The following is a 20,561-nucleotide window of genomic DNA, read 5'->3' on the forward strand; positions in this document are numbered from 1 at the left end:
AGAGAAATGAATGATGGCTACATTCTTAAAAATGCATTGTTGTTTCCATTGAGTTATGACTACATGCTTATTTGTCAATAATGTATACTTTTTAACATGCTGTTTAGCGCTAATTAGCAAAGACATAGTTCTGACAGGCTAAACTAAGAATGTTGAGGGGCTAATTAGCAAAAAGCTAGCATGCTTACAGGCTATACTGAAAATTTATTTGGTGCTAATTAGCAAACAGCTAGCACGCTAACAGGCTAAAACTAACGATGTTAAAATAGATAGGATTATACCTGTTTGACATCAGCGTGCACATTTTCTATGAATAATTCATGGGACAAATTCTCACATTCTTACTATCAGGTACTATTTTTACATGTGACAGTCCTGTTTCCTCACCCGCACAAAGTCAGATATGTCCTTGATGAAGAATCATTTTTGAACATCTGCAGCCGTGTAGAAAGTGTGTCTCCATGTGGTGTCAGTCTGTATGCAAATACAAGAGGTTACAATGTGTTCTAATAGAATGGAAAACAGATGACAATCCTATTTCCTTTGAGACTTCCCTGTGCACTCTCTTCTACCAAATCAATTATCCCAAAGGCAGCATTCTGTAATAGGAAGCTGGGTGGGCATTTTTTAACAGAGTGGGCTGGCTGCACGAATCCAAACACGGAGTGTGTGATTACAGTGATGAGGGCATTGAAATCCTGTAATTGAGTCATGCAACATTATGATTGCAAACTGATTGAATATAATTAGCTGCGGGTTTTACTTTGTTTGCTTGCTTCCTTTAATTAAAATACTTTTATTTTCACTTTGTCAGAGTAGATTCACATTATGTGGTTAGATAAGTGATTAGCCCGGTGAGGCCGCTGAGATAATTCATCTTCCAATAGTACAATAGTGTGCTGTGGTTGCAGATTGCCCTCCCCCATTTATATTGACTCAGTGACTATGTTGTAAATCAGTGTTTCTCAAACTTTATATCATAATGCACCACCAATGAAAATATGTGATGAAAAAAAGCCTATATAAAGAGATCCAATTCAGCGCTGTGCCATGATGGTCTGATTTACTGAACAACAACCTTGAAAAACACTTAAATGCTACATTTCAAATAGAATCCATAACTTTAGTCATGGTAAATCAATGTGTTGTCATCACACTGTCACTGAAACAGCATCACAATACAAAACGGTTGTGCAATACGACTGTTTATGTGCAATATACACTTTATTTTTACACTGAATTAACGTTATTACTGGCTGCTACTTCAATACTTTTATATGTTTACTCACTTGTTTATAATGCTGCTACTTGTTTTTTTACCATGGATGTGTACTTATCTGATTTTATTCCATTAATAATAATGTGTGCTTGCCTCTTATTTACTGTACCTTTGCTGCTGTAACGCTGTATAGAGGATTTATGATTGGGTGTTGCATTAAACTGCATTTTTTTTTAATAATTTGCAACAATCTAGTGAACAATATGGGCTTTTTTATGTTTTCAGTTGTTTAAGTGGTCATGTTTAAATCACAAATAATGTTCCAATACATATATATGTCAATACATATCAAAACTGGCTTCCCGCTCGTACTTAGCGAATGTAATCGTGAACATAATTGCATAAAAAATAGGAATATATCTGTCTTTTAAAAATCTAGTTACAAGCGACATTTACATTATGGTGTAATTATTTTAGAAGGTTTTATATAAAAGAAATATAGGTACCTCCCTTATAAGTCCTTTGAGAAACAGTGTTATTAATTCATCAGTGTCCATGTTAAATCTATTCCTAGTAAAGTTAATGCTGCAGTGTTAATGTGCACAATTAGATATGTTCACCCCTGCTTTCAATTATCATCTTATCAGGCCATTGTCCTTGACATGCAGGTGTGACATAAGCTCATCTATGTTAATGTTTCTCTGACAGCTTGATAATGAACCACACTATGAACAGATGCACACATATGACTCCAGTATATACCTGGGTTTAAACCAGGATACACAGCCCCACTTGACCAGAGATGGGGTCGTTACTACTAAAAAAAAGTAATATATTACATATTACTTAAAAAAAAGCAATATATTACACTTGTTACTTTACTCGTACTTTACTCGCAGGGCTGGCCCGCCCCTCCCTGCAGGCAGATCACGCAGACTGCTCGTTTCAAATGTTCTCTTTAGTTCAGTTTCCATTGTCGCATAAGACTGATCCAGATCCTGAATGTTTTCCTATCTGACCATGGCTGTCCTCTGTCTCCTGCTTTCTGTATATTTTTGCGCAGTCTATCTCTGCTCACTCTGTTGCGTCGGCGTGTTGGCCATGTGTTGCACTGGAACCAGACACCGCAAAGACTTTAGCCGAGCACGTACGAACTGCGCATGCGTGAGTGGCAATAACTCTCCTTACCAGCAGGCGGCGGTAGTGTGTATTCGTCATTCAAAACAGGCAACAACCGGAAAACAGAGAAGAAGAACAGACCGTGATATAAACAAACAACAAATAGCTGTGCGTTAGCTTCACCTTAGCATGTGTTCTTTGCAGGTGTTTGTTGAGGTTTGATTATGACTGATTTTAGTAAGTAACGAAGTAACGCGTGTCGGGGCAATGTTAACTGTAGTGTGATTACTGAATTATAAAAGTAGCGCGTTACACTACTCCTACCGACAAAAGTAATATTATTACAGTAACGCGTTACGAAGTAACGCGTTACTGTAATAATATTACTTTTGTACACCCAACTCTGCCCTTGACACATCTCTTGAATTTCCACTGCTCACTTCCAAACCTGCCTGCCTGCAGTGAATATTAAGTCCATTCTCCTCTAGTGATTCTGTGGGTGTGAGACCTTGTCCTTGCAGAGCAGAGCACACTCCATCGCTGACAAGGGCTCCACTTTTATCACCTGATGCTGTGAGAGCCAAATGAGGGTTCGGCCATGTTCAGCCATTTATCACCCTCGATCAGCGAGCAGCCACAGGGGCAGAAAGGACCTTGGCTGCGTGTACGCGCTCTCCTCCTGCCATTTGTTCTTAAAGTCCACCAGGTTTAGTGTCACTGCGGGGAAAACAAACATGGTCGCTTTGTTTATACACAGTGTCTTGTGCTTTTGTGTCTGCACGTACTGTATCTCGTATCTTTCAGGGTAAAATCCATGATGATGATGAATGTGGGGGAGAGGAGCTGTAAATGGGGTGCTTATTTACATCTGTCCCAACATTAATTCTGTGTGGAAACTGTAGTACAGAGCTGAGACATATTTAAATGAACTGAAAAAACACTTGAACTGTAATCCAAACTAGCACTACTGAATAAGAACCAGACACGCTTAGCATATCTGGTGTGAGGGGTAGGGTTAGGGTGGTAGGGTTGGGTAATGTTGTGAATCGAGTGGCCTGTGTTCGTCGTCCATAACATACGCCTGCCCACACCATAACCCCACCACCACCATGGGCCACTCGATTCATAACATTACCCTAACCCTAACCCTAACCCTCACACCAGATACTGACTGGTTTTCGGACCCCCCCAGACCCCCCCAATAAAGCAAAACTGCACGTTTCAGAGTGGCCTTTTATTGTGGCCAGCCTAAGGCACACCTGTGCAATAATCATGCTGTCTAATCAGCATCTTGATATGCCACACCTGTGAGGTGGGATGTATTATCTCGGCAAAGGAGAAGTGCTCACTATCACAGATTTTTTCAGATTTGTGAACAATATTTGAGAAAAATGGTTATTTGTGTATATAGAAAATGTTTTAGATATTTGAGTTCATCTCATGAAAAATGGGAGCAAAAACAAAAGTGTTGCGTTTATATTTTTGTTCAGTGTACATTATCACCCGTCGGTCTGTACACAACTCTGGGGGGACGGGGGACGCACACTCGCTCGTGAACTGTTAGCGCCGTGTTATGCATGCCCACTGCACCTCGCGGAAGCGCGCACAGCGTAAAGCAAATACTCACAGACATTTCAATGATCTGTCCGGCAAATGTAGGTTTGGAAACTATATCATGATTTTGGTCGGGCATGCATAACACGGCATAATACCGGAGCCCCTCTGCGGGGAAACTTTGGCGCTGTTCTGAGTTTTCAGATTTTTCCGTCATTGTTAAATAAAACCTGTCATAGACGGAAAATATTCAGTTAACGCGACCTCTGTAGCCAATATAAGGCTTAGCAGCACAGATAAATGTGGGCTCACTATTTGGCAAGCAACCGGTCACAGTTGCCCTGTTTATTTCATGTCTTATAAAAGCTTATTAATGATTTATAAAGTGTTGACAACCTAATTAATAAATGAATTACAAACTATTCGTACACCCTTTATAAGGGTAGTCTTATTGTAAAGTGGCAACAGTTTAAAAGTACATGTGTTTAAGGCCAGTAGTTTAATAATTGTGGAAATATTTTCTGCCTGAAATTTTTTTATATGCAATTACCAATGCCTATAATCCGTTAACTTAAAAAGAGGGAGAAGGGATCCCGTACGCCATTGGACAGGTCAGACAGGTGGAAGCAGACCGGCTCATTGCACCGCAGCCAGGCTTCTGGTCTAACTGGAGAACTGTCGGCAGTGAGCAACTCTTTATTGGTTTTCCAAGAAGCCATTTCTCAAGGGATATTTGGGGGTCTGAACAGATGTTTAAGAATAGAGTGGTGGGTGCTAGGTTCAGTGTTATGGCCTCTATATTTTGGACCAATCAGCAATGGACTGGTCAGGGTCATGCATCCGAGCTACGGCAAGGGACCTCCTACTCCTGGCACACACTTATCAGCTGATTAAATGGCCATTATCAGTTGTCATGTGTTGAGGTTGTATGGCCCAACTCTACCCTTTAATTGTCTCAGTAGGACTTTACCATCTATTGAATAGCTGAATAACAGCATGGAAGTTCAAAATTGTTCATGAAGAAAGCTGGAAATCAATGTTCATTCAAATAAAAAGTGGGACTGAAATAAAACATCGAAGTAGTAGCCAGCAACACTAAAAGATTGATCTGAAAGATGCTCGAACAATCCGTAGAGCTGAAGGGAAGTGCAGCGATTGGTGATAATTACCTCTGTAAAATATTTGATATTTGCAGTACTAGTTGTAGCTCCGTTTTCTTGTTTGTCAGCAGTTTTACAGAAAGAGAGAACTGGCACAAGTTTTCAGAAACTTTTTGGAAGGATGCATAATGGACAAAGAACCCATTACATTATGGAGTGGATCCGATTAACATAGCGGATCCGAACAACAGGGCAGAGCAATAGACATATTGACAAGCGCAGCTTTAAAGCAAATTAAAAACCCTCCTTGTATGCACTGTAACACCTGAATCCATTGCCGTGTATCCTGCTCTGGCCGGCCTCCATCTTGAAGAGAATGGCTGTGCACAGGGAGCTCCCTCATTAGCTTCTTTTCTGGCTCATACTCTATTTTGGATGCAAACCATACACTTATTGCCTTTGCAGCTGCTCAAACATGGAGAACAGTGCTCTGATTAAGTGGCCTTAATGAGTTCCCATTTAAATAACGCCAGGTTATAACTGAATAGTGCAAAGTAACAGTATTACATAAACACACTTTCTATGTTTCAATAAGAAAATGTTTATTGTTACATTATCCATTATGCACCAAATTGACTCTTGAACACCAACCAAGAATATGGGGTCATTATGCTGTGAAGGAACAGCAAGTGCTGAGAGTGCCAGATCAACTGTTACTGAGATGTTTTCACTTCTTTTCAGTATCACCATTAGGCCAGGATTGCTGTGCAAAAGTCAACACATCCATTATACAGTGGCAGTGTACAGTAGGTGGTTGAGATGACACTGGTCACGCCAAAACATGACATTATTGAACAATATAATTGAACAATGTTGTCCTAATGAACACTATTGTCCCAATTTCCCTAATGGCTGCATGGCCATGTCCAATCTTTGCTTTAACAACTTAAAATCTTCTTGAGTTTCTCTGAGATTCAATGAAACTTAAAGGCAAAAATACAAAGCCACTGTTTGTTGGAGGTGTATGGAAAAGGTCGAGAGGCAAATAACACAGTTTGACTTTTAACATCACAATACCAACTAGGCAATTTCATAAAACCGAGAACTTAGATTTTTATAATATTTCAGACATTGGTTGTAATTCCTTTATTCTCGTTTTTGTTGGCAAGTAACACATTCATCTAGTCCTCACGTGCACTGTAGCATGTTTCCTGCAAGTTTAACATAAATCTATTTTTAAATACTTTTCCTCATTAACACCACTTTGTGTCTGTGCGGGCTGTTCTCAGCCTCATCAACTTGCAGTCATGATTTTAACAACATTCAATTTATTTTCTGGTTGCAGACGTCCTCAGGGTGAATTATAAACCCCAAATGAGGGCCAGAGAGAGCCTCATCTAAATTCTCTTCTCTTGATTGCAGCAGCCTGATGCACAAGAATACTGACAGAGAGATACATATGAGGCTGAACAGTGTTTGGTAACAGAAGTTATTTCCATTGAAGGTTAGAAGCCACTTCTCCGTTCTTCATGGATTTGCTGACCTACATTCTCAAAGTCAAATGTTGCTATCATGGTTTTTGACACTTCTTTAAAAATTAACAACTTTTCCAGAAACCCTTCGCCTTAGCTTCATCTGAGGTTCAGGATTTTGGCCCTACCTTGGTGAAAGCCTCTACAGGGCAATGGTTTTACAGGAAGGAGTGACACAATCAATTTGCAGAGCAACTGACACAATCAGCGGACTACATAAATCATATCAGCACAGCCAGGCCCCCAGGCGCCTGCTGAGCTGACAGTTCATGGCTCACCTCCAGAATGCAACCTGTCAATCATCGGTGTGTGACAGATTCCAGAGGGCAGGTACTCTACACTGTCACAGTGATATCTCAGGCTGTGGGGCTTATTTTTAAAAGTGCGAAAGCTGTAATGATTTACAGATTACCTGCTTAAACCTGCAATCACACCATTGCATTGCTACTTAACAAGATCAGAATCATAATCTCATGTCCTTGGCTCGGCAGAATGATTCCTAACATGTTCATGAAATCAAACTCTTTCGATACTTGCAGAAGCCAATAAAGTACTCAACATTGGGTAATAACATCTCAGTATAGTATTTTTTGTTGTGAGTGTCAGAGTCCCCAATGTGTGTGTTGGATTGATATGAAACTGTTTCTTCCTGCCTGTGCAAAAGTGATTCACAGAAAACAATACATGTGGGCAATGCAAATTTCACAGTTTTTGATTTTATATTTGATTTCCCTAGTGCTGCTATTTCTCATTGGATTTATTGGGAAGCAGTCACAGGGATGTATTGTTAAATACCGTTTTGATACTTGGTTTCTTCTTTGTAAATGTTACATTGTTTTGTTGTCTTACATAATACACTTAGAAACATCTTATTGATATTTTATTCAATTATTATTTTCAGAAAGCAACGGAATGTAATCAGGCTACAATACTTTTATATTTTGATACTACATTTGTTTTCAGGGTAACTACTAATTGTAAGGAATGTATTTTTGAAGTAACCCTCCCAACCCTGGATGTAACTATACAATCAGTTTTGCAGTAACGTTTTTTGTCTAATATCCAAAAGGTGATGGACATGGTGTATCTTAACTTGTTCCATTGCAGGCTCTGAGAAGTTCACGTATCTTGTGACAGGTGGTGGAGGCGGACGTTTAACACTTTGCCTGGTCATATGTAGCAGCTCGTAGGCTCTGCATGCTGTTCTGAGTGACTAACTGACACAAGCCTCAGCACCCTCTGGAATGATACTTTTATTGCTCACTTTCAGCTCTCAGTACCAGTGAAACTCGGGGTAATTAAAACATGTTGGTTATATTCATTTTAGATTGTATTAGTACTCTCATTCCCTTTTAATTGCTTGGTAGAGTGTTTGCATGAGATTCAGTTGTTGATGACAGTATTTTTTGGATCTTTATCTGAAGTACCGACAATGTATGAATACTCTGTTATAGTCAAGTTGCAAAAGTAAAAGTACAGAAGTTAAGCAAAGAGTGTTCAACAAGAAGCAGTATTGACCCTCCCGTATTATTAGAATTATCCTTACGTATTTACAAAATGTGTATGATGTAGTCGGTCAAAGTGGAGCGAATTCAATCAGTCTATTTAATAAATCAAACAGTCCGGGAAGGCATCAAAGGAAAAGTTAGTGGTCGGATATATCTGGTTCAGACATGTTTGTGGTAAAGCACAGTACTACAATCCAGAATATTCACTTATGGCTAACACACGGTTAGCTTCATCCCATTTTCATTAGCCCGGAGTTGTTAGTTGCCCATGATCAATCATCAAATCATCATAGGGATACGGCTTGTAATAGGCCTAAGGCCTTTTAGTCCGCTCATAAATAAATGAGTAGATCACTGATTCTTTATTACTATGGATGCTGGCAACAGTCACATAGTCCAAAGTGAAGGTGATGTTTGACCAGTAGTGGTCGAGGCGGGACTTGAGACCGTCTTGGATGTGACAACGCTTTCTGGCAGATCATTCCACAAGTCAACCACACGCAGGCTAAACAAGTTGCGGCGGATAGCCAGTCTTGAGTACTGTTTCTTCAACTAGAGGCAGTGTCCACGAGTCCTGGTGTTATAATCCCGTTGTAGTGGGCATGATGTTTTGTAGATGTTGTGGAGATATTTGAAAACTTCGATCATAACTCCCCTCGCCCTTCTATAATACATACATACTCGGGATTTTCAGACTTTGTAGTCGTTCTTGATATGGTAGGTCCTTTAGTTCTGGAACCAGCTTCGTTGCCCTTCTCTGTATTTTCTCGATGAGCTCAGCATCCTTTTTGTACATGGGGGACCAAGCGACATGATGCTGAGATGGGGGGGACACTGCTTATATTATTTCCTATTCTCGGATCCAGCACGCCTCCGGCTTCTCTTCAGTGTACCCTGCATCCTCTGTGTCTAATTCCAGATTTCCAAAGGGATGGCTGTTGGTCCGACCACTATGCTAGCCAGCTTTAGCACGATTAGCTTCTCCCTTGTGTAAACAAGGCAGCCATGGGGACAGACTGTGGTGTGGATGCACAACAGCAGCAACTCAACGGTGAAAAAACCCAACAAAATCTCTCTCTCAAAGAACTTGTTAGAGAGAGCACAGCTCTAGAAGTTAGTTATAGAAAAATAGTAAGTACGGTTGGCGAATGCATGCGCACTATGTTCTATCTTATTTTGATACTGTTGGGAAATGTATTCCTTAACAATTCATTTTAAAATCTCAGGCATGTAAAAGCATGATAAATGAAATATTCAAGTAAAACTCTACGTAAAGTATTGAGTCTATGCGTTTTACACCACAAGAGTGGCGTGGAACAGGGTTTCCGCTAGGATTTTTTCTCGCCGGTCAAATGTCCGGGCAGAATTTATTTTACCGGACTAATTTGAAACTTACCGGTCATATTTCAATAATAATAATAGTTGTGTAGCAGAGTTTCCGTTAGCAGGTAATTACCGGACTATGAGCAGATATGCTTCAGTTTAAAACTCAGTTCACGGGCTCATTTTTATATTGCTTCAGTTTATAATCGTAACAGATCGAAAAATTCAGATTCATTTTTCAATAAATGATTCCACAAACAACAAACAACATAATTATTACATTCAAACAAACTACTTGTAGTAGATAACGTACATTATTCAGAAGTTTACATCAACTTTGAATAATAACACGGGAGAAACGGATCCTCTCCCTCCCCCTCTCTCTCTCTCTCCTGACAGCACGTCAGTTTCTCAAGCAGCTCGCTAAACAGAGGGCGGGGCTTCAGGTGATCCTGCAGAGCTGCGTGTCTCGGTCAGACTCAGCAGCTGATCTGATCTCTCTCTCGCTCCGGTTACACTTCACTCGCGTTTATGTCCATATCGCTCAGATCCAGCTCTCCTGATCGGCCTTTATAGAGAGCACCGATCAAACTATTAAGAGTGAATATCGGCCGATAATGACCGGCGGCCGATCGATCGGAGCCTCCCTAATTATTACCAGACATTTTGACCGTCAGGTTTTGAATTTACCGGTTTTTTATAAATGTTACCAGCTAAAAACCGGTAATTACCGGCTAACGGAAACCCTGGCGTGGAAGTGATTGCACATTACGCAAACAGTGCAAAATATAGGCCTAGTATTTATCCGATGCCAATATATATTGTTACATTATTTCGCAGTATGATTACAGCATGTGAGCTGTAAGTAGCTTGTTCACATCCAATTATCACCGCAGCAAGCAACATCAGCCTGCGCATCAACTGGAGTGACAATTTTGAGGCACTCCTTCGAGGCTATAGCCTGCCAATCAACCTGCTCACACAGGTAGTATGTATCTGTGCACACACACACACATGCCTGCCTACACTCAGATATGTTCTTACCTGCCAATCCATCTTGACAGACAGGGTTGAGGCACACTTCCTGTGACAGAAGAGGCAGCGGCGCAGGTACAGTAGATAGCAGCAGGAGCGAGGATGTGCAGAAAGAAATGCCGATTTCTTTGTCTTTGTGAGCACCCCCGTTATGATTACAATGTTTTACAAAATGGCTGGGAGCCGGAGAGAAACACAGAGCGGCTGTGTCATGCTGCTGCAGCTCTGCCTGAGTGTTACCCCTATGGAGAACATTGTCAGCATAGACACAATGCATTATTTATGATCCAACACCCTCAGAGACATGTTCTCATTGCTATAGACAATAGCTGGTGTTCCATCCAAGTAGTTCATCATGCAAATGCTGATGTAACGCATTAGAGAGGTAGAATGGGAAAATAATATTTCAATATTAAGGTTATTTTTTTAAACAAAATGTTGTGTTATCATATTTTTCTCGGGCATCGTGTTCATTCTTTTTGAAAAGAATAAAGAAGGAAGAATTTATTTAATCAATTATTTAATCATAATAATAATTTTAAACGTATTTTTATATAAATTTGAAAAATAAATAAAATGATGTTTTTTGAACAGCTTTACTAATGTTTTTTTTTATTTTATTTGTCTACTATATGACCTTGTTTTTTTTAAAGTTAGCTTTCATTTAATATAAATCCTGATATTTACACTCTCCATTTACGCAGCAGTCAATACATCTACTGCAGAAGCTAACATTAGCTGTCGACCAACATTTGAGGTTATATTCAGCCTCTTGCTAATTAATTTGTAATTACTATTAAGCTACAACTATCTGGCCCTGAAGAAATCCCAGTTTCTATGTCCTTGGCAAACATATCAATTAAGGCCATTGGATGTCTGTAGGGTACAATGATGTTAAACTGGCCCTACAGGACTGTCTTTAATTAACCACTGGAAAAAGAGCTAGACTGTAATGAGTGTACTGGTGAAATGACAGAAAGGCGCTAGGTGATGACACACTAACGTCAGTGTGTTGTTTGGACATGCATCATATTTCAACAGACATAATCTAATTCAGGAAATATTACAATGATGAGGAGCAGCAACAATGTATCTAGGACATTAGAAATATTTGTAAGAGCTTGTCTTATTATTATCCTTTCATCATGTTTGTTCTACGATATAAAGTATGTGTTGCTAATTCAAGACTAAATCAACTACTAAACATTAGCACGCTGACACAAGTCCGCCTTTAGCTTAGCGGTGGTGACGCACAGGCTACACTCACAGTAAATACAAATAAAACACAGCTTTTGCTTGTTGCATCTAATTCTGTTGCGTCTCCAGGTGAATGAATTGAAAACTAAATGCTGTTCTGGCTGAACATGGCTTACTCATCAATGCCATTCGGGACATGTAACATGATTGGTCACGTATTTGGGAGCTAAATGTAAAGCTAACATTCATTCACATTCAAATCATAGTAGATAACCTGCTTGGAAAATTGACTTTAAGGCTTTATGTAATCTTAATGTAACTTTAAAGAGTTACAGAAAAGTCAAAGTTAATGCTGCACTATTTTTGAACCATCCCCTCAGAGAATAAACACTATTAGCATAGTAAATATGCTGATGACAAAGGCTGCATGACCATTTGGATGAATGTCAGTCTCTGACCTTGCAAATGGACAACTGGGTGCCCTGCCACTTCTCATCGCTCCTATACTCACATCTCTCTCTATCTCCTCACCCCATCTCCCACTCACTAAACGTGGCCTGAGAGGCAGCATTGCTGAGGCTATTACCTATTTATTGCTGTGCAGATACACTCAGAGCCTCATGGCTTTGTAATTAAAGCTTATCCTGCCTCAGATGAAGATATGGAAATAGCATTACTTCTAAGATGGAACCGATACAAAAAAAAACAGCAGCCTTTTGCTTCCTCCTGGCGTCAAGCTCATTTGTAAGCATGGGAGGAATTTTGCTGAGCCAAAATATATCAAAATATGTTTTCAGATAGTTGGTTGGCTTAGGGCGTACTTGATTACTTAACAGTTAATGTGAATATAAGAAAAAAAAAATGGTAATTTACAATGTATCATGTTAGTTAATTACATAAATTAAATTTATTCATTGATGGATATCTAATTTCCTCACATTCTAACAAACAAACTAAAGCTAACAATAAACAAAAGTATATTCATCAGCGTACATCGTATTTATCACTGTCCATGATAACTACAAATTCCTTTCGCTGTTGATAAATGATAAGCATGTATGAAAATAATATGATAATTGCCAATGTTGGTAACAAGTAGTATGCTGCATCAAACGCAGTGTGTAGTTATATTTATAGCTGGTCCAATTATGTAATTTTCTGCCTTTTTATATCCTTATTTACATTTTTTAAGTGATAATACACTAAGGAATGTGGTTTTATATTTCCTCAATGAACAGAATGAATTCAATAGAATGAAATATGTAGGTTTGGACATCAGGGCTGATGTTGGTCCACAAGAATGTATGTCGACCTTTAGGAAACTTGATAACTCTGTTTATTCAGCGTACATTCAGGGGCATTTTAGCTGACCTACTTTTAGAGCACTTGTGCAAAACCTTGCACAGGCGCTTTTACTTGAGTCTTTCCAACATTGATGAGCAGAGGTGGTTTAATGACCCCATTCTCTAGCAAGTTTCAAAAGTATGATATTGTAAGGACCTGTAGCCACTGGACATTTTAACCTGGGACCAATCCTGTGAACAGAAAGTTGAAGTGAGAATTGCATTTTAGTTGGAGTTTTACTTTGAGACTTTTTTGACTGGCACAGTTTTCTACCTCCTTTGTGTACTAGACCTGGCTGAAGACAAATGACGTCCCAATCCGAACACATCCATCAGAAAATAGCAAATAACTATTAACAGAACTGGTACATTGTTTAAATACGAACACCTTTGATTTATGCTGCATGGATTAATGTGATTACAGTTAATAAACCTGCAGGATAATGAGTTATGGAAATTCCAGTTTGTGGAAGCTTCAGCTCACTGCCTAATAAACATCATTCATAATCAGCTCCTTAGTATACAGATAGATTTGTGCCCCCACACACACACTGCCACAGCAGATGGCCAATATTTGGCATGCAGAAATGGAGTGACAGGAGGTAAATTAGAGCTTTAATTTATTAAATTAATATTGGCATGGATAATTGCAAGGAAATCTATGGTATAAAGGATAATCCGAATAATCATCTCATACATGACATATGGTAAATTGGTCCACTTTCCTACCTGGAGCTACCGTCATTTGATACATACCATTTGTAGAAGAAAAATCACATTATTGGATTATATTTATAAAGTGCCACTTATTCCATCCTGACTAAACCAGCCTGAAATGTATTTGCTAAATGACAACGCAAAAACATTTTCTTAATATTCCCTTTATGCGGATGGTAATTCAGTATAAAAAATCATTACCTTCGGGCAAGACACGCAATTCAGTTTGGGAAGTCTTGATAATGTACTTAAAAAATATATTTCAAATGGATATTGAACGAGAAGGCTGCAGGGCAGTTATGAATACCAAACGTTTGCTTATGACTTCGAAAGTATGTAATATACTGATAAATGCAGAGAGAACAAGCTATTTTTGCAATACTATGAAACCTGTGATTCACATTTGTTATTTGTACCTAATGTCTTGAAGCTTGGCACCTTGCATGATGGTAAAAGTAAGGACAACAGAGAAATGAATGATGGCTACATTCTTAAAAATGCATTGTTGTTTCCATTGAGTTATGACTACATGCTTATTTGTCAATAATGTAATACTTTTTAACATGCTGTTTAGCGCTAATTAGCAAAGACATAGTTCTGACAGGCTAAACTAAGAATGTTGAGGGGCTAATTAGCAAAAAGCTAGCATGCTTACAGGCTATACTGAAAATTTATTTGGTGCTAATTAGCAAACAGCTAGCACGCTAACAGGCTAAAACTAACGATGTTAAAATAGATAGGATTATACCTGTTTGACATCAGCGTGCACATTTTCTATGAATAATTCATGGGACAAATTCTCACATTCTTACTATCAGGTACTATTTTTACATGTGACAGTCCTGTTTCCTCACCCGCACAAAGTCAGATATGTCCTTGATGAAAGAATCATTTTTGAACATCTGCAGCCGTGTAGAAAGTGTGTCTCCATGTGGTGTCAGTCTGTATGCAAATACAAGAGGTTACAATGTGTTCTAATAGAATGGAAAACAGATGACAATCCTATTTCCTTTGAGACTTCCCTGTGCACTCTCTTCTACCAAATCAATTATCCCAAAGGCAGCATTCTGTAATAGGAAGCTGGGTGGGCATTTTTTAACAGAGTGGGCTGGCTGCACGAATCCAAACACGGAGTGTGTGATTACAGTGATGAGGGCATTGAAATCCTGTAATTGAGTCATGCAACATTATGATTGCAAACTGATTGAATATAATTAGCTGCGGGTTTTACTTTGTTTGCTTGCTTCCTTTAATTAAAATACTTTTATTTTCACTTTGTCAGAGTAGATTCACATTATGTGGTTAGATAAGTGATTAGCCCGGTGAGGCCGCTGAGATAATTCATCTTCCAATAGTACAATAGTGTGCTGTGGTTGCAGATTGCCCTCCCCCATTTATATTGACTCAGTGACTATGTTGTAAATCAGTGTTTCTCAAACTTTATATCATAATGCACCACCAATGAAAATATGTGATGAAAAAAAGCCTATATAAAGAGATCCAATTCAGCGCTGTGCCATGATGGTCTGATTTACTGAACAACAACCTTGAAAAACACTTAAATGCTACATTTCAAATAGAATCCATAACTTTAGTCATGGTAAATCAATGTGTTGTCATCACACTGTCACTGAAACAGCATCACAATACAAAACGGTTGTGCAATACGACTGTTTATGTGCAATATACACTTTATTTTTACACTGAATTAACGTTATTACTGGCTGCTACTTCAATACTTTTATATGTTTACTCACTTGTTTATAATGCTGCTACTTGTTTTTTTACCATGGATGTGTACTTATCTGATTTTATTCCATTAATAATAATGTGTGCTTGCCTCTTATTTACTGTACCTTTGCTGCTGTAATGCTGTATAGAGGATTTATGATTGGGTGTTGCATTAAACTGCATTTTTTTTTAATAATTTGCAACAATCTAGTGAACAATATTGGGCTTTTTTATGTTTTCAGTTGTTTAAGTGGTCATGTTTAAATCACAAATAAATGTTCCAATACATATATATGTCAATACATATCAAAACTGGCTTCCCGCTCGTACTTAGCGAATGTAATCGTGAACATAATTGCATAAAAAATAGGAATATATCTGTCTTTTAAAAATCTAGTTACAAGCGACATTTACATTATGGTGTAATTATTTTAGAAGGTTTTATATAAAAGAAATATAGGTACCTCCCTTATAAGTCCTTTGAGAAACAGTGTTATTAATTCATCAGTGTCCATGTTAAATCTATTCCTAGTAAAGTTAATGCTGCAGTGTTAATGTGCACAATTAGATATGTTCACCCCTGCTTTCAATTATCATCTTATCAGGCCATTGTCCTTGACATGCAGGTGTGACATAAGCTCATCTATGTTAATGTTTCTCTGACAGCTTGATAATGAACCACACTATGAACAGATGCACACATATGACTCCAGTATATACCTGGGTTTAAACCAGGATACACAGCCCCACTTGACCAGAGATGGGGTCGTTACTAAAAAAAAGTAATATATTACATATTACTTAAAAAAAAGCAATATATTACACTTGTTACTTTACTCGTTACTTTACTCGCAGGGCTGGCCCGCCCCTCCCTGCAGGCAGATCACGCAGACTGCTCGTTTCAAATGTTCTCTTTAGTTCAGTTTCCATTGTCGCATAAGACTGATCCAGATCCTGAATGTTTTCCTATCTGACCATGGCTGTCCTCTGTCTCCTGCTTTCTGTATATTTTTGCGCAGTCTATCTCTGCTCACTCTGTTGCGTCGGCGTGTTGGCCATGTGTTGCACTGGAACCAGACACCGCAAAGACTTTAGCCGAGCACGTACGAACTGCGCATGCGTGAGTGGCAATAACTCTCCTTACCAGCAGGCGGCGGTAGTGTGTATTCGTCATTCAAAACAGGCAACAACCGGAAAACAGAGAAGAAGAACAGACCGTGATATAAACAAACAACAAATAGCTGTGCGTTAGCTTCACCTTAGCATGTGTTCTTTGCAGGTGTTTGTTGAGGTTTGATTATGACTGATTTTAGTAAGTAACGAAGTAACGCGTGTCGGGGCAATGTTAACTGTAGTGTGATTACTGAATTATAAAAGTAGCGCGTTACACTACTCCTACCGACAAAAGTAATATTATTACAGTAACGCGTTACTTCGTAACGCGTTACTGTAATAATATTACTTTTGTACACCCAACTCTGCCCTTGACACATCTCTTGAATTTCCACTGCTCACTTCCAAACCTGCCTGCCTGCAGTGAATATTAAGTCCATTCTCCTCTAGTGATTCTGTGGGTGTGAGACCTTGTCCTTGCAGAGCAGAGCACACTCCATCGCTGACAAGGGCTCCACTTTTATCACCTGATGCTGTGAGAGCCAAATGAGGGTTCGGCCATGTTCAGCCATTTATCACCCTCGATCAGCGAGCAGCCACAGGGGCAGAAAGGACCTTGGCTGCGTGTACGCGCTCTCCTCCTGCCATTTGTTCTTAAAGTCCACCAGGTTTAGTGTCACTGCGGGGAAAACAAACATGGTCGCTTTGTTTATACACAGTGTCTTGTGCTTTTGTGTCTGCACGTACTGTATCTCGTATCTTTCAGGGTAAAATCCATGATGATGATGAATGTGGGGGAGAGGAGCTGTAAATGGGGTGCTTATTTACATCTGTCCCAACATTAATTCTGTGTGGAAACTGTAGTACAGAGCTGAGACATATTTAAATGAACTGAAAAAACACTTGAACTGTACATTTTGTTCTGAATCCTTAAATTAATAAAGCTGAATCAATGTTTTATGCAGTTACACTGAACTGCTTTTTTTCATAATTTATATACATTTAGTGAGAAACATTCTGCTTCTTGTACTGTGGTCACGTTTCAACCACATTTTGAAATGTAATAGATTTAGGTCCATCATTTAAACCCAGTGTCATGGCAGTGCTGGACATGGTCTGTCATTTAATGTGTTGGTTTCTGGACATGGACAGGAATTCTCACTTTTTTCAAAACAATGTATCTCAATTGGAAGTATCTTTCGTCTCTACACTGTTATTTGTAATGACAACCAAAGATTTGGTCATTCACATCCTGGTTTGCATGTACTTTATCTCACACAACATACTCCGGGTAAAATAGATGATAATGATGAATGTGTTAAATATGGTCAGGGAAGCATCAAATTGGGTGCTAATTTACATTTGTAAATCTATGAAAATGGGGCGAAGCCTGCGAGCTAGTTCAGGCAGTCAACTCGAGCACCTATGCTGCATTCATACATAACGCCCCTTGCCACTCTACAACCAACCAAACAGAGTCTCCTTAATACGCCGCTCTATTTAAGCTGCCAGATCTCTCTCTTGCTTGCTGTTGCTATTACTGCAGCTACATCTATGTCGCTGCTGCTTGCCTGCCCCCCCCACCACCCCAGCTTCCACCTGTAGGCTCGGGGGTTAGTTATTTAATCATCACTCATCGTGCTATGTATATCTGTTGAGTGATGAGGCCCGAGCCTAGTCGCCAAACTCAACTATGCTGCTTCTAATAAACATGTGAAAGAAACACGTGAGTTGTCTGACTGAAATGCAATTAATGTAAAATACCAAGTTACTGTGCTTTTTTTAGGAATGTAATTTAATAAGTAAGTTACTAAAACACATTTTGTGACTAAAACAAATCTCAACATATATTAAGAAATAAAATAAAATAAGGTCTGGCTGCATAAATAGACCTATTTCTAATCTTCCGTTCCTCTCAAAAATTCTTGAGAAAGCGGTCGCAAAACAGTTGTGTGATTACTTAAAAAACAATGATTTATTTGAAGATTTTCAGTCTGGCTTTAGAACACATCATAGCACAGAGACAGCTCTGGTTAAAGTCACAAATGATATTCTAATAGCCTCAGACAAGGGACTTGTCTCTATTCTTGTTTTGCTCGATCTTAGTGCTGCATTTGATACTATCGACCATGATATCCTATTGCAAAGACTAGAGCACTTAGTTGGCATACAGGGAACTGCTTTAGGCTGGTTTAGGTCCTATCTATCTGAACGCTCTCAGTTTGTACGTGTTAACGATGAATCTTCCACGCAAACCAAAGTTAGCCATGGAGTGCCACAGGGCTCAGTGCTCGGACCTATTTTGTTCACATTATATATGCTTCCGTTAGGCAATATTATAAGGAATCATTCTGTAAACTTTCATTGTTATGCGGATGATACTCAACTATATTTATCAATCAAGCCTGATGAAATTAATCATCTAAATAAAATTCAAGACTGCCTTAAGGACTTAAAAACGTGGATGACCTTAAACTTTTTGATGTTAAACACGACCAAAACTGAAGTTATTGTACTTGGCCCGAAGAATCTACGAAACAAATTATCTAAAGACATACTAACTATGGATGGCATTAATTTGGCCTCCAGTGAGACTGTAAGGAATCTTGGTGTTATATTTGATCAGGATTTATCCTTTAACGCCCACATAAAATCAATTTCAAGGACCGCCTACTTCCATCTACGTAACATTGCAAAAATCAGGCATATCTTGCCTCAAAACGATGCAGAGAAACTAGTCCATGCATTTGTTACTTCTAGGCTGGATTATTGTAACTCTTTATTATCAGGGAGTACTAAGAAGTCAATCAAGTCGCTTCAGCTGATTCAAAATGCTGCGGCTCGTGTACTAACCAGAGTTAGGAAAAGGGACCACATTACTCCTGTTCTGGCTGCCTTACACTGGCTCCCTATAGAACACAGGATAGAATTTAAAATTCTTCTTCTCGCCTACAAAGCCCTTAATGGGCAGGCGCCATCTTACCTTAAAGAACTCATTATACCCTACTGTCCTACTAGGGCATTGCGTTCCAAGAATGCAGGGTTGTTGGTTGTTCCTAGAATCTTTAAAAGTACAATGGGAGCCAGAGCCTTTTCTTATCAAGCTCCACATTTGTGGAATCAGCTTCCAGTTTGTGTTCGGGCGGCAGACACCCTATCCGTTTTTAAGAGTGCGCTTAAGACCTTCCTTTTTGATAAAGCTTATAGTTAGGGCTGATTAGATTCAGCCCCTAGTTTTGCTGATATAGGCTTAGTTTGTCGGGGGACATCTTACTTCTTCCTTCTCTCTGTCTATACCCGTGTACACTCATGTTCCGATTAACCCAGCTTCCCCAAATGTCTTTCTTTTTGGTGTCTATATACGCTGGGATCCGGAGTCATGGATGATCCTGCGGTCCTGTGTCCTGGATCGCGAGCGCTGGAGCTTGAGTCGTGGCTGTGGTCCTGGATCATAGGTCCTGGATGGATATCCTCGTGGATTCATCTTCCTATTATACACACATGCATTTCCAAACATTTGGACTACCTATGTTGCAAATGTATTATCTTTTCAATTTACACACGGCATCTATTGCACGTCTGTCCGTCCTGGGAGAGGGATCCCTCCTCTGTTGCTCTCCCTGAGGTTTCTCCCATTTTTTCCCTTTAAACTGGGTTTTCTTTGGAAGTTTTTCCTTGTACGATGTGAGGGTCTAAGGACAGAGGGTGTCGTATTGTCATACTGATATTCTGTACACACTGTGAAGACCACTGAGACAAATGTAACATTTGTGATATTGGGCTATATAAATAAACATTGATTGATTGATGATTGATTGATTGATTGATAAATAATGTATTTATTACCCCAAACTTATTTTATTGTTCTCTATCTTGGGCCAAAGTAACTAAACAAATAAAATAAAGTTGTAACTAAGTCATTGACACAAACTCTGTTACTAAATTACCAATAATGGTATTTTATGTTTTTTTATGTGCTATGAATTTAAAATAAATGTTAAAATCTAATTTTTCCTGCATCAAATGTGTCAAGAACCGCCTCTGACTTGCTGCAAGGTAAAATAGAAAGT

General features: G+C 39.1%; 1 protein-coding gene across 1 annotated transcript; it reads left to right on the forward strand.

Moving 5' to 3' along the window:
- Positions 1 to 18,045: 18,045 nt before the first annotated feature.
- Positions 18,046 to 20,077, forward strand: LOC139433044 (uncharacterized). The gene is made up of 2 exons (XM_071201909.1): positions 18,046 to 18,092; positions 18,805 to 20,077. Exons 1-2 carry the CDS (start codon positions 18,046 to 18,048, stop codon positions 19,700 to 19,702), a joined length of 945 nt encoding a protein of 314 aa, XP_071058010.1. The 3' UTR covers positions 19,703 to 20,077.
- The last annotated feature ends 484 nt before the right edge of the window (positions 20,078 to 20,561 follow it).

The sequence above is a fragment of the Pseudochaenichthys georgianus genome, chromosome 24, assembly GCF_902827115.2.
Source record: "Pseudochaenichthys georgianus chromosome 24, fPseGeo1.2, whole genome shotgun sequence".
NCBI lineage: Eukaryota > Metazoa > Chordata > Actinopteri > Perciformes > Channichthyidae > Pseudochaenichthys > Pseudochaenichthys georgianus.

Bases quoted from the DNA above. Each gene is read 5' to 3' on its own strand.
- LOC139433044 (XM_071201909.1), top strand. From the start codon at position 18,046: ATGTCGCTGCTGCTTGCCTGCCCCCCCCACCACCCCAGCTTCCACCT. The intron at 18,093-18,804 runs GTAGGCTCGGGG...TTTGTTCACATT, and splicing joins CACCACCCCAGCTTCCACCT to ATATATGCTTCCGTTAGGCA.